This window comes from Dendronephthya gigantea, unplaced genomic scaffold (genome assembly GCF_004324835.1).
Source record: "Dendronephthya gigantea isolate DGI-Jeju-01 unplaced genomic scaffold, DenGig_1.0 000079F, whole genome shotgun sequence".
Taxonomy (NCBI): Eukaryota; Metazoa; Cnidaria; class Anthozoa; order Malacalcyonacea; family Nephtheidae; genus Dendronephthya; species Dendronephthya gigantea.
This window is the reverse complement of record NW_021163089.1, coordinates 935,175-948,637: the sequence shown is the minus strand read 5'-3', so window position 1 is coordinate 948,637 and position 13,463 is coordinate 935,175. Positions and strand designations below refer to the sequence as shown.

At 36.9% G+C, this 13,463-nt stretch overlaps 4 protein-coding genes across 5 annotated transcripts; 1 reads left to right on the top strand and 3 right to left on the bottom strand.

The window, feature by feature from the left end:
• Positions 1–205: 205 nt before the first annotated feature.
• Positions 206–3,568, bottom strand: LOC114532330 (CST complex subunit STN1-like). Its single transcript, XM_028553815.1, has 8 exons — positions 2,858–3,568; positions 2,597–2,692; positions 2,299–2,442; positions 1,916–2,024; positions 1,646–1,850; positions 1,253–1,393; positions 1,028–1,097; positions 206–384 (listed from the first exon to the last, which is right to left on the bottom strand). Exons 1-8 carry the CDS (start codon positions 2,967–2,969, stop codon positions 221–223), a joined length of 1,041 nt encoding a protein of 346 aa, XP_028409616.1. The 5' UTR covers positions 2,970–3,568; the 3' UTR covers positions 206–220.
• A 16-nt stretch (positions 3,569–3,584) lies between these two features.
• LOC114532327 lies at positions 3,585–6,552 on the bottom strand. 2 transcript variants are annotated; one of them, XM_028553810.1, is made up of 7 exons: positions 6,251–6,552; positions 5,772–5,906; positions 5,530–5,580; positions 5,131–5,316; positions 4,715–4,954; positions 4,508–4,525; positions 3,585–4,364 (listed from the first exon to the last, which is right to left on the bottom strand). In XM_028553810.1, exons 1-7 carry the CDS (start codon positions 6,339–6,341, stop codon positions 3,691–3,693), a joined length of 1,395 nt encoding a protein of 464 aa, XP_028409611.1. In that variant the 5' UTR covers positions 6,342–6,552; the 3' UTR covers positions 3,585–3,690. The 2 variants fall into 2 exon arrangements, with proteins under 2 accessions (XP_028409611.1, XP_028409612.1); XM_028553811.1 differs by lacking the exon at positions 5,530–5,580.
• Positions 6,553–6,867: 315 nt separating this feature from the next.
• On the top strand, positions 6,868–8,370 carry LOC114532467 (synaptojanin-2-binding protein-like). The gene is made up of 4 exons (XM_028553974.1): positions 6,868–7,048; positions 7,446–7,588; positions 7,755–7,868; positions 7,998–8,370. Exons 1-4 carry the CDS (start codon positions 6,973–6,975, stop codon positions 8,154–8,156), a joined length of 492 nt encoding a protein of 163 aa, XP_028409775.1. The 5' UTR covers positions 6,868–6,972; the 3' UTR covers positions 8,157–8,370.
• Positions 8,371–8,488: 118 nt separating this feature from the next.
• LOC114532466 (SNW domain-containing protein 1-like) lies at positions 8,489–12,960 on the bottom strand. The gene is made up of 16 exons (XM_028553973.1): positions 12,921–12,960; positions 12,759–12,831; positions 12,589–12,666; positions 12,096–12,173; positions 11,926–12,015; positions 11,698–11,793; positions 11,381–11,592; positions 11,205–11,274; positions 11,048–11,113; positions 10,817–10,933; positions 10,568–10,703; positions 10,372–10,471; positions 10,094–10,214; positions 9,835–9,992; positions 9,344–9,505; positions 8,489–9,183 (listed from the first exon to the last, which is right to left on the bottom strand). Exons 1-16 carry the CDS (start codon positions 12,932–12,934, stop codon positions 9,150–9,152), a joined length of 1,605 nt encoding a protein of 534 aa, XP_028409774.1. The 5' UTR covers positions 12,935–12,960; the 3' UTR covers positions 8,489–9,149.
• Positions 12,961–13,463: the final 503 nt, after the last annotated feature.

The window sequence follows — 13,463 nt, the reverse complement described above, 5'->3', positions numbered from 1 at the left end:
ATTAGCAATTCTAAATTCAATAAAAAGATAAAACATAACCACAGGGTGTAGAACAAAAATACCCGAATATCATGTTTGTATGTTTTGGAAACTGTGCGAACAAGAACTCGCGGTTCGATCCTATTGGGCATTCGCATTGACTGACCATTATGCGGGCAGAACTTTATGATCAGTTTATCGGTCAACCCGCACGCAGGAGCCTTAATGATAATGAGTATGTTTATACAACACGATAGTGGTAATCTATCGCTTCATAGATATCCCCGGTACTCATAAGATGCTCTATTGCGTCCTTCACCCGATCTCTACGAACGTATTGGTACTTTTCTAACGATTTCAGTTTCTCCATGATCTTTTTAAACGCAATACCATACGAGGTCTCTCCTGCAACGGAAAAAAAGAAGACCTTGTAAGGGAAACACTTTCCACGTGTTTGAAAGTGATGGGAAATGACTAAATGATAATGTGTTTAACCGTGATGTTATGTTGGCCTTTTTTTAAGACTTTATCGTCATCCATAGACATAGCTGTATCTATTTTTAGGAATGTGATGGCTATAGTTTTGCGAGATTCAATGCGTAAAAGTGTCTAAAGAGCGCATTTAGACATGAAAATACATGAAATCATTATACTGTGTATTATGCGAACAATTATAAAACGCGTGGTTGACAGCATATGTAATAGACTAAACATTGTTCGAAAGGCGTTTAGATTAAACGGTGCCGGTGGATAAGTTAAAAATGGAAAACAAAATTATCTATTTATTGAACAACTGAGCTGAAATAATTCGATGTAAATAGTTTAATTGTCAATGGAAGAACATATTAAATGCATAAGATGTAGGTTCAGTCATTCACAAGATCCATGAGAGTATTTTTAAATTTTGGCTTATCCACCGTTTAAGCTAAACGCCTTTCGAACAACCGGCCCCAGAACAATATGTGCATCCCATCATTACACACACTTCTCACACAGTGTTCTGAATTATCCAGGACAGTTCAACTGATGGAGCAGCCTTCTTATTTACCTTCACTTTCGGAGGTTTCCTTGATAACTGCAACTATACTTGGTGATAAATCTTTTGCGATTGAAAAAAACTTGAGAAGGGAAATGATCTTAATTAACTTTATTCGTTAATAAACACTGATATTGAGGCACTGATCTAATCTGCACACTAAATTCAAAATGACGTTACCTTCACAAAATGGTGCAATCATTAGTCTACACGGCCATGCCCATGGTCTACACTCACCTCAAACTCTCGATTATTCGTATTAACAAAATCTGTGACATATTTACACCACAAAATTCCATCCTTCTCAAGTTTCCTCAAAGATTCCTTTACGACTTGACCAATGTCTTTGCTTGATATGTGAATTCTTTTAACTTCACCCTACAGGGAAAACAATCGGGGACCGGTCGTTGTACGATCGTACGATAGCGTTATCCACCGGATGATTTCTTCAACAGTAAATCTGCTGAATATTTTTACAAAGCTAAGTTGCACAGGTCGCATCACTCGCATGACTCTTCAAATGTTGAAAAAGCAATGAGATTTGCTGTCCAGTTTTCGTACAACCGACAACATATGCATATAGAATCGTATTGACCTTCGTATGTATAAAAAACCTTGAATCCTACAGACCTTGCCCCCATTTGAACGTTCAGCAAATTTGTTTAAAAGTTGTTTGACGATTTCCACCACATTGTTGAGTTCGAGTAAAACTGAAAGATTGAACGTGACAACATTCTTGGCCTCCAAATACTCCCTAATTGTTGTCTTCAGCAATTCTTCGAGTCGGTCAATTTCAGCGTCCAACTCATTTTTGATCCAAGGCTTTGGTTTCACGCTGATGACAGAATTTTGGTAAATATTTTAAAAAAAAACGCAACCAGCAGAAAAGTAACCGCTTACGTTTTTTGTTTGGGATCTTGTGGTGGTTTGAATGGTTTTTGATAAACTTCTTTCAATTTCATGACCTCAAGCCAGTGTAATACCTCTACGTTGGAATCTGTCTCAATATCTTTCAGGATGTTAAGAAATTTTGAAAATAAAGTCAAACACTACAAGTCTCCAAGCATATCGGTCATGTGGTCTGATCTCATCACATCATTTTTATTCTTTTTGGCAGTCACCGAATATTATTGATGTTTACGCAGCATTGTATAATTTGTATTGCTTTAAACTGTAAAAATGTACAATTATGTAGATAAAACCAATAAGCTCTTTGAGAGAGAGAAAGAGAAAGAAAGGTAGAAAAGCTAATACCACATCATTAACTGAAACTTTCAGGATACTGAGTTTAGAAAGAGTAATCTGTCTTTCCTCTCTAAAAGTCGAGATTCTACCCATCACTGTGACCAGATCACCAAAATCTGCTTCAATTCCATTACTTTGATCATGCCACATACAACATGGCAGAAAACCAGTTCCATCATCAACTAAGGGGGGATAGAATTAATGCATAGGAAAAAAGGGGGGTAAAAAGGGATAAAAGGTGCTTTTATAACACGGATAAAAGGTGCTATTATCTCAGGATATGTAATTGAATTTAATTATATTTAATGCAGCCTTCAGTATGGCCAGTTTACATACCACCATAATTTGTCAATTTTTCTCTCTTATCGACTTTGACAATATAACCAACGACCAAGGCGTGGACAATGGGATGGTTACTGATTGCATAGACTCCTGATATATGATCAGAAATATTATTTTGTATTTCAATTGTATAAATTGTGGTGTACATAACACAACAACAAATAACAAACAATATTTGCAATGGTAAAGAATTAAAATGAATTTCTTTAGAGTTTAGAAACGTGTATAAATTGTGCGTCAATATTTATAGATTACCCGTAAACCCAGGATATTCCTTTAGTTTCAACACATCTCTCGCAAACAGTTTAACATGAGTCCAATACAGGGGATCCAACCCCCAAAACTTCACAGGAAGAGCATTTTCCATAACAAACTCAATTCTTCACTCCTGAGCGAAGCGCCATTTTGATTCTGAAAAGTGCGGAATACTTCATGTTATTCCGGTGTCGTTGTCTACCGTCGGTTGCACGGAATGCATCACTACTACGACTGTCTTTTAGTTCACATGAATAAAGACGTTCAAGTTTTCATTTTTAAGACTACAAGACACGACCGATGCCGTCACTAGTCTCCAAAACATGTTATATAATACTAATAATAGTACAGTTTTTGAGGTAGAAAATGTCCAGTGGTCGACCACTGACCTTTAGTAAAGTATAGTACAGGACAGCGCTTGTAACAAGCCATATTGAAGTCCGCCGTGCAGAAAGTTACACTTAGAAAATTATTTAAATGGTTGGAAAATTATTTTGAGTGGGGTGAGAATCATAGTGTTACTTGAGCTAAAAAACTATATATTAACATTGACTCTATTTCGTTGTTAAAAGCGGTGTTGTTATACTATGCCACTTTCCTTGCAAACTTGCAGTGCCTTTCATCTCCTGAGGCATCAAAAGTTGTCAAATACGAACATTTCTTACGATCTGCTCACGTTTTCTTAGCATTTTGAACACACTCTTTACAAATTAACATCCCTCAAAATTATAATTGCATTGCAAGTTGCAAGGAAAATTGCATAGTCTAATTACAATTTCAAAATTAAAATTGCATTGCAAGTTGAAAGGAAAATTGCCTAGTCTAAAAGCGCCTCAACACAAGCCAGCTCGTGTTAAGACTTCAGCCAACTCTGCTGAACTGTCAGGTGGTTCTGTCTCCACAGCCCTGGTCGATGTCTGACTCTCACTCTCGCCAGTGTCATCTGGTACAAATCGGCAATAAATCGCGTCAGGTCGGAATGTTCTTCCCCCGAATAACGCCCGAAGACTTCGGAAGAGGCGACTATTCTCCGACGCGGGTGAGGTCTGGCTGTCTAACAAGGGGCTTGCGTCCGAATGGTTTTCAAATGAGGTGGAAGTTTCGGGAAGGCTGTGAGTTTCACTGCCGGGGGGAGCGGATGAAGCATCTTGAGTATCGGACGGGCATCCGTCCTCTGCAGATGTATGGCCAGGGGGGAGCGTAGGCTCTTCATAATGGCCAAGAGCTTCTTCGAATGATGGAGGTTGACCCTGTTCTTCTTGGTTAATGGCTTCATCATAAGATGGTAGCAGAAGACGAGCATCCCGATGATACGTGATGAATGCGGTGAAGGCATCCTGATCCTGGCGGTGACGTATTCGTGCACGGCGCATGCGATGATAATGAATACGCCGCTGACATGATACAATGACAACCAAGATAATGAGGGCGCCTAAGATTGCGCCAGTTGTGCCGCTAACAATGATTACAGTCCTCTCGTCTGTGTGGTGTATCGGCGGTTTCGTAGCTTGTGAAAAAAATATTGCAATGAAATTCGTTGTAAAACTAGCTTTTAAGTTTGGCTACCATTATTAAGTTCATAGGCACTTCACTTTGGTACTTAAGGACTTAATCTTATGAAAAAGAAAACATACAATTCCAGCAACTTACTTTTGCTTACTTGAACTCCTTAAAAAAAAGAGAGGAAAATGTTAATTATCTTAAACTGTAGGTAGTTGTTATACAACATATAATATGATGTAACATTTATAGTATGTGCGTGCTGATTGGTCGAGAAACGTGTTTGTGTAACTGTACAGAAACATGGAAAATGTTTTTTTAATTCATGCACTGATTAGAATGGTTACTTAGACTCACTAATTGTAGGTCTTTGTGATCTGCACTTCTCAATGCTTGACTGTTTTAGTCTTGGTGTCCAAATAGCCCCTTTGCCCTCGCCTGTGTTTTTACATGTTGATGAGGCAAGTTGGATTTCTTTGTTTGATCCTTTACAAAAGTATGTTACTACAGTCTTCAAAACATAATAACGAGATTTTGAATTCGGTGGATTATAAGAAATCTCCAGGTTATCACTCTCGAAGTCCAGAGCTTCACAATCTACATAGAAGAAAAATATAATTAGAGTTAAATAAATATGTACTGTACTATTGCAATGAGATGAACTTTATTTGGATGTGAAGATAACAGATAGCATCAGATATTAATGCAGGTATATCTGACAAAGGAAGAGTAGAACATATATAGAGAATATATCATACATAAATCAGACTTACAACACATGTTTGATTCTGGTTCTTTCCTATTCCACTTGCCATTACTGTCACAATCAAGCGGGTCCATAACCTTATGTGAGTAACCAATACATTTATACTTTGCAGATGTACCAGGAAGACGACTACTATCATTTGAATATTTTATTGCACCATAAAGGATTTCTTTAAGTTTTGGGCATCGTGGAGCTGAAGACAACAAAAATAATAATAATCAGGTTTTTCCATTTCAGTTTTTCTAAGATTACATTATCTTATCAAAAGCTGTAATAACATTACAAAAAATGGGAACAAATATCAAGTGATATTAATTTTCCCTCAATGAGAAAATGCTGAGCAAGCAGTTATAATCTTATCAATCCCAAAGACTTGCAGGTAAATATATAATTACTATTTACATACAAGGTGTTGTTGTCAGTTGTGTAGTTTGAACAGCAGTGGTTGTTGAAGTGTCTGAAAACAGAAACAAATACAAACTAAAATATTCTATTCTATTTAATGATCTGTTGCAGGATATTTGCATTAATGAGTTGATCTTTTCTTACAAGGAGAAGCTGAAGCAGTACGGTTTGATTGCAGAAAGTCACCAAGAACCAGTGGTTAGAATATGAATAAATGCACATTAATTGTTGGAGAATATTTACCACAGGGAAGATTTTTCCATTTTCCATTGACACAAGTAAATTTTACACGATCACCATTGGGACAGTAACAAAGTCTTTTTCTCCTTAGCCAATCTGGACATCTAGTCAACTTTCCACAAGTCCCGTTACTATTAGCTAGAAAAAACAGTAACAGGGAGAGGAGGATGTCACACCAAAAGGTTTTGATGTGTTCTACTAGACCTTTTTAGTTTTCACATTTTCAATGTTAGCTAGAGAAATAAAGGAAGCTCTGTTTCTGTTAAATCTTAATGAGATGTTGCTCAGTTTTTGAGTTAACAAGAGACAGTGACGAATAAATAGTTTTTACACAATTTAATAACCACTGGAACTGAGGGTATTTATATTTCATTTGAGGTATGAAATTAACTTCCAACTAACAGTAAAATGGCAGTAAAAATCATATGTTCTACTCTACTAGTTCTCTACTAGAAATAATAAGATTTTCATAAGAAACATACCATTTGATTGCCAGGAGCACAGCAAAACTGCGAGACATACAATAGGCACAAAACAAATATGAATTTTAATATGGAATACTTCCAAGGCCATATGGTATATATTATTGCGAATGCACTGCGTTCAGGTTAAAGGAATACAGCCGATCATTAGTTTATAACTAAATACAAACAGCTAACATCAATACTTCGAGTAATCACGACGTCGTCAACGTTTCTAAACCAAAATATAAACAGATTTTAAACAGATCAAGTTTGTCTCTTCCGCACCTCCTTCTTCATTTTTTACACGACGTCATGGGTGTTTGCCTGAGTAGTTTGCCCGCGTTTTTCTCCGGGCTGAAATTACTGTTTACTTTAATAATTGAATTTTTTTAAAAGCTCCCACTCTATTAAACGAGAATATCCAGTTTCTCTGCATTATCTGCATTTCGTATAATATCAACAAAGGCATTTCGACGTGGACAATATTAATATTTCCGCACACATTTAAAATATTTATATTTATTTATATAATTTAATATCATGGCTTCTCCCAGGAAACCACACCCGCACATCTGCATTATGCCAGCTGGCCGCCTACTTCGTGTAAACAAAATGAAGTGTCTTCGCCAATTTGCTTACTTCATCAAAGGGTCAAATATTTGATGTATATTATCGGCAGCCAATATTGTTTACTGTTGTTCACAGATCGTCAATTTTTCAGCGTTTTCTAACAGAAAGAGATGTCATCTGGTGAAGAACCCGAACAAGATATTCAACCGGGGACTGTATTGGAAGTAAGAATAACAAGAAACCCTGGTATGTCAGCCCTGCCCAAAGAAGTAATTCGATGATACATCTTCAATATTTAATCTTCACAATAACCCAATAGTAAAGCTGCCCATTTATATGATATGGTGTAAACACTTTTAGTGTCCTAGTTTTTTATAAAAGAGGCTTTATTTATTGTATGATTTGGTAGGTTAATTGGGAGTAACTTCTACACTAGACAATGTAGTAAATGATTTGATACTTCACTCGATGCAGGTAAATTCTAGAGGTTCTTCAAAGGGTCTTAATTTCGAGTGGAATTATACACACTTCAAATTCAAGCGAGGAACAGTTGATGGAAAAATAAGTATTGTGCCAGAGGATAATCCCACTTGAAGTTAAGACCCTTCAAACCTCTACATTAAATTGCATTAAACCTTTATAGGAGAGGGGTTTGGTCTAAATATAGTTGGCGGTATAGATTCAAGGGAAATTGGAAATAATACCAGTATCTTCATATCCTCAATAAACACATATGGTCCTGCCGCATCTTGTGGACAGTTGGACGTTGGCGATCGATTGCTACAGGTTTGTACGTAGCAATACAACAAAAGGGATTTCATATTGAATAATTTATGACTAATTCCGATTGTTCCAAAAATATCCATTCTCCAATGTTAGATGATCTGAACGGTTGATTGCTATCTATGAGCTAGATTTGCTAATTTCAACTTAATTATTTCTTCCTATTTAGATAAATGAATTTAGTTTAATAGGAGTGACCCATTCAGATGCTGTAGATGCATTCAGAAATGCTGGAACAACTATCATACTAAGAATAGAAAAATTTGCTCAGCAATTACTAGTGGTTAGTATTGTGAAACATAACCAATATTACTTGTTTTATACCACTGTTACCACATACCACAATGGTATATTTAAAGCTCTGTTCATATATAGAGAAAGGTATAGATTAAGTGTTTATATCGTTTCACAGGCTAAACTTTCAACAGATAATGTACAGTGTAGCGCAACGTTTGGAGAAAGAATGAGAAACTTTATGAATTCTTGGGCTGGAGCAGTTTTCATTGGAACAACAGCTGGGGCCCTTGTCATGTATACAGTATCTAAATATTGGAAATTTAATTTGAAATAAACTTAGTACCAACAGACTACATCTATACATATATAATCTTTTATCAACTCATAATATATTAACATAATATATTTTGTATATAATGCATCAACTTGATTATTTTAATATCACATGTATTTTCTTAAAAATTAGTTTAGGCTTCATTTGGCTAAGGGAATAATAAACAATGTGAAACGAAACTGAAAATATTCTCCGATTTGATGTATGAAATATTCTTGTGAAGTTAAAGATATATTCAATTTAAACTTGTAGTTGACTATTTAATTGGGTAATTTAATCTCAATTGGATAGATATTTGGTATACCAAACACAGGGTTTCAGGGCAAGAATTAGGCTTGTTTACAAAAGTACGCATTACGTACCTATATTTGTATTTATTGCAGCAACCTTACAAACCAACAATTCTTACAAGATTTTATTTTACATTGACAGAAATCTACTTAACACATATTTCTCTTGACCAGCTTTTTTAGCACTGATTCTATGCTCTTGTCCATATCACCCAAAAAGTGCAATGCTGTCGTTACTGGTTGGGACATTTTTTTAATTTTGCCTCCACAAAAAATATTTGTAATCTATATAAATTTTTTGGCACATTTTCCTAGTGTTTCTTGTCAAGACGCAAACGTCAAGGAAATGACACTGGAAATTCATGAAATCAAGAGATACATGCTATTAACAGATATCCGTAAAGATTGTGATGCATTATGAACGATTTCCCTCCATCTAAAACGTTACATTATCAAACTTCTTCTTTTATAAAAGAACTGTATACAGTAGCCAAAGAAATGGCGCAATCTTCCTTTGCCTCGTCTTCGAGTTTTCGCTTTAAAATATTTCACATTTTAGTCATTCTATACAAGCGTTCTAGGTCGTAAGTATTTCAAGGCTGTCTGAACAGGTTGTTTGAACAAACAGCCCGCATCGAGCGCTATAAAGTTGAGCTCCAGTTTGCTCCGTGCGATTTCCCAAGAAGCACGACATCATCCTCAATTAACGTTTGCTTCTTTTACGATTGTCCGCGTCTCTGAAAAAATGGACAAAAATATACAGTAAAGGAAGTACGGTTGATAGACCGTGGTAAACCGAAAAGAACTGCAAATTCACAAGTCTTTTCACGCCCTAGAAGGCCTCTATGATAATAATCCACAGTCCAAGAGAAAACCAGACCATGCGCACAATCGTACCTGCTGCCTCTTGGATCATCTGCGGTTCGTTTCCCAGCTTTTTTAGCCTCCGTAAGAAACTTGTCCAGTCCAAACGGATCTTCTTCATCTCGTTCAAACTGCACGGGACCATCTCGACGTACATTTCGGTCGGTTCCCGCGAATTCCTTGTCTGGTTGGAACCTAAAACAACAATCGATACGAACACGTAAACTTCCGAAGTCTCATCATTGATTTTGTTGACCGGTTCTTCACAAACTGTACTTTCAGTGATCACACGATCCAACTTTGTTGGATCCAAGTCACTTCTGACGTATACAGCGTAGCTTGTTATTGATAAAGCAGTACTGCATTAGCTATATAGCTACAGTAGTTGTTACTAGTTGATTTGGTATAAAACATCGCAAAATCCTTCAAAAGAGAATTGGATTAAACATTGCCGGATCGTGTGAATGGATCGTGTGAACAGACGTTTGGGCAGACAGAATATTCCCACATTAACGTCAACCTACTTGTCCGTGTTCATGAGTTTATCGATGTCATCGCCATAAATATCCTTATCATTGTTCCTTGATGGTCTGTACACAGCGTTAGCCGTACTTCCTGAGTTACGCCAGGGTTTATCATAAACATTGTAGCTGTCATCTTCGCCAAATCCGGAGGAAATTCCCTAGAAGAAAGCATCCAACATTGTTCAATGATATCCCACGTTACGTGGGGAGGATTTTGAGAGCAATATCTTGGCGTCTCCTTGGACTCGGGTTTGCTTACTTTATTTTGATTGAACAGCCGCTGGTCATACATAGCTTCGTGAGATTGCGAGCCGCCGCCTGCGATTCCCAAAGCAATCTTCTCAGTGATATCACGCTCCCGGTCCCGTTGAAGTTTTGACCTAAAAAAACAACAACAAACGCCATAGAGTGAACACAGCAAAGTTTTCAACGATAAAGAGATTACAAAAATCTAAGAGATTTATTTCTCACTGGGCCCTATGGATCCAGTTGTTCATTTGAAAAAGCTGAACTGTATTATTTTGATGCAATTCAAACCTCTTATCAGGAGCTGCTTTGGCAATTCTTCGCTCTTTCTCGCGATCTTTATGTCTTTCATAACGCACCTGATCACGCTCTCGCTCATCATGGGATTTCTCTAAAAGTTTCGTAAAACACAGGTCATAATAATCGTAGCTAATTTCATCCTGGTCTGGGTCTAAAATTGCCAGAGAGAATCAGAACAGCTCCATACCTGATGCACTTTGTATTCCAGCCCTTGATTCGCGAGCTTTTTGTGCTAATTTTCTTAGCTTTTCTTCTTGTTTTTCCTTCTCTCGCTGAGCAACTTTCTTTTCCAACTGCGTACGAAGTTCAACTTCTTCACGAGCCTGAAAGAATCAAAGAGTCGTCTCAGCCCACCACACCCATATCACATTGTAACACCTGTCAATTTCACATCAACTTAATCAAAGTACAGGGGCATTGATCTGATTAAACACACCTGTCTGTCTGCAATGTACAAAGCTTCCGCAAGTTTTGCAAACTTATCATTAATATGTGGATCCTGTAAACCTCGACCATCTGCCGCTAGCCTTTTGTCCAAAGGAATTGTGTACCCCTGCAAAGCAATAAAGTCCAAGATGTAGGAATTCACTCACACAGGATGCGAAAGGCTGTAAAAATAATAACTTTAACCTGTAAGGCATTATATGGTAAAGTACATAAGTATTACCTTAGCATTTTTCCAATTTGAGATACAGGGTGGAATTTTCCAATCCTGTTGTTCTTTCACTGTCACCTATGGCAAATTTTTTTTTGATACAAACCATTTTTTATTATAAATATTTAGAAATGAAAAGTCAGAATGCATGTAGTAGAACCACAGTTACCTTTCTATTTGGTGAATGCATGACAGGAGCTGGGGGTGATGGGGGTCCTCTAGGGATCTTTTTGTTTGTTCTGGAGAAACAATGTATATATAGCGTGTTAAATTTTGATAACACCTGCCCTCAATCTCATAAAAATTGTCTACGATATATTCTATAAATTATTGGTGTTTCCGTACTTGAATCTAGGAGGTTCCATTGGATCCTTCTGTGCTTCCACCATACGAATGACTCGTTGTTTTGCCCCAGAGTTGAATGACAGTCCTTGCTGTGACGGCGTGTATCGGATATACTGAGCACCTCCTTGTTGCTGAGGAACATGAGTTGGTTGTGCTGCAGCTATTTTGGATGAAACTTCTTTCTCTAATGCAAGTCGTGTCCTCTCCGTTGTCTAGAGGAAAAGGATCCATGTTAGACGTAGCAATATGGCTAGTCTTTGAACATAAACAGAGTAAGTGTTTGACAAGTTTTAGATAACATAAAGTCCATCAGATACCTCAGCAATCTCATCATCATCTGGTCGTTGTAATTCAGGGTCATCTTCTTTGGTTATTTGAGCCGGAATCAAATCTTGAAAGCGTGAGTGGACCACCTTAACAAAAATTATATAGTTGTTGCTTCAACAGTCTTTTCACATAATATTACGGTTTTATTTACAGTATAGTCCAATACTGCTCTAATGTAGAGCTATATGCTGTAGAAATGATTGTTAAATGTGGCTTACTCTGTCCTTTGAATGTCCTTGACGTACAAGAGCATCATATTTCACTCTTCCTTCAGAGTCTAACGTAACAGGAAGTGCCGAAGATGTTCCCTGCAAGAATAAAGCAATAATGTGTTAAATTTACATCTGAACAGGCTGGAATTCAATTGTATTTATAATGTGGAACCTACCTTGTTTCTGGTTTTCCCCATATCCAACGGGAATTGAGCCACATGAATTTCTGGAAAAGCACCTCCATCTCCAAAATCCTACAAATAATGAAATTGTTTATTTATACAACAACATTAGCAAACTGATAGTACTATTTGAATGGCGGGCACTGATGAGATTGGTATCAGTACCAATTCTAACCATACTAGGGCTTTACCTATACATATACCTATACATAAGCTAAGCATGGCTAAGTATGGGTAAAAAATAGGTACACTACAGTAATTTTTTCTGTAGGTGATTTCATATCACTTTTGTTTGACTCTAAATAGTTAAACAAAATTATTCTTTTTAATATTTTATGGTAATACCCAGCCACTTCATTATTTATGGTAAAGAATAAATGTGTTAGTTGTAGATGTTTATAAGTGATAACGTCCAATATACGTTTTCCAAAATAGAACATTTAATACGATTTATGAATATAATAAAAGCAGTTATGAGTTATCAGACCTCTTGTGTTCTGGGGATCCAATTTCTTCTCTGTCCATAAGGTGGTGGCTGCTTCTTAGACACGGCTACTGTTGTCATCTGAAGCAACGAAATTACGACAAGATCATATATTTACTTTTAATATATTCATGGAAGGAAATCGACGTTTGTATCAAGAAAGGTTGCCTTACTTGACTGTATGCTCGCTCCAAATCATCGTCACTGGCCTCTTGATAGGGCCTGTGAGCCGGAGCCGGTAGTAAACTGAACAAGAAAAATATTACATTAAAGATCGTAACTAAAATTTGTAAAATACAGAAGAAATTGAAGGAGAAAAGTGGACCAAAACATACCTTGCCAGCGACATGTTGAATAATTTTCATACAAAGCATGACGGGTGAATTTCTATTTCCGCAGAAAATTTGTTGGGAGACTGGGACTGGGATGAGAAGTTGCCGTCGTTTGCATTGCACAGGCTTGCTCATACACATGGCTCATACAGCGAAATAAAATTTAAAATACATCGTATTTTCTTTTCAAAATCTCCCTATTTACATCTTTATAGCACTGTTGTACATATACATACTCTGCTTAAGGTTTTAAAATAGATTTCATTTAGTATTTTACAATTAATTTCTACACTGTCAGGTTCAACCACTGACTTATACACACTGGTAGTCTGGTACAGGTAGGTTAGTAGGTTCAGCTGACAGGGATTTGAGACTATGTCCATTTGTAACTCCAGTCTACCATCCATAACTGTGTGCCTGGTACTGTGGGATATGGCCGATCACCTGCGCAGCGTCTAATTTATCCTAACACTGCCACACCTGAATGAGAAATAGGTTAAATTATGATCCCTTGAGAATTGGATAAACTAATCTCAGCAATGTTGT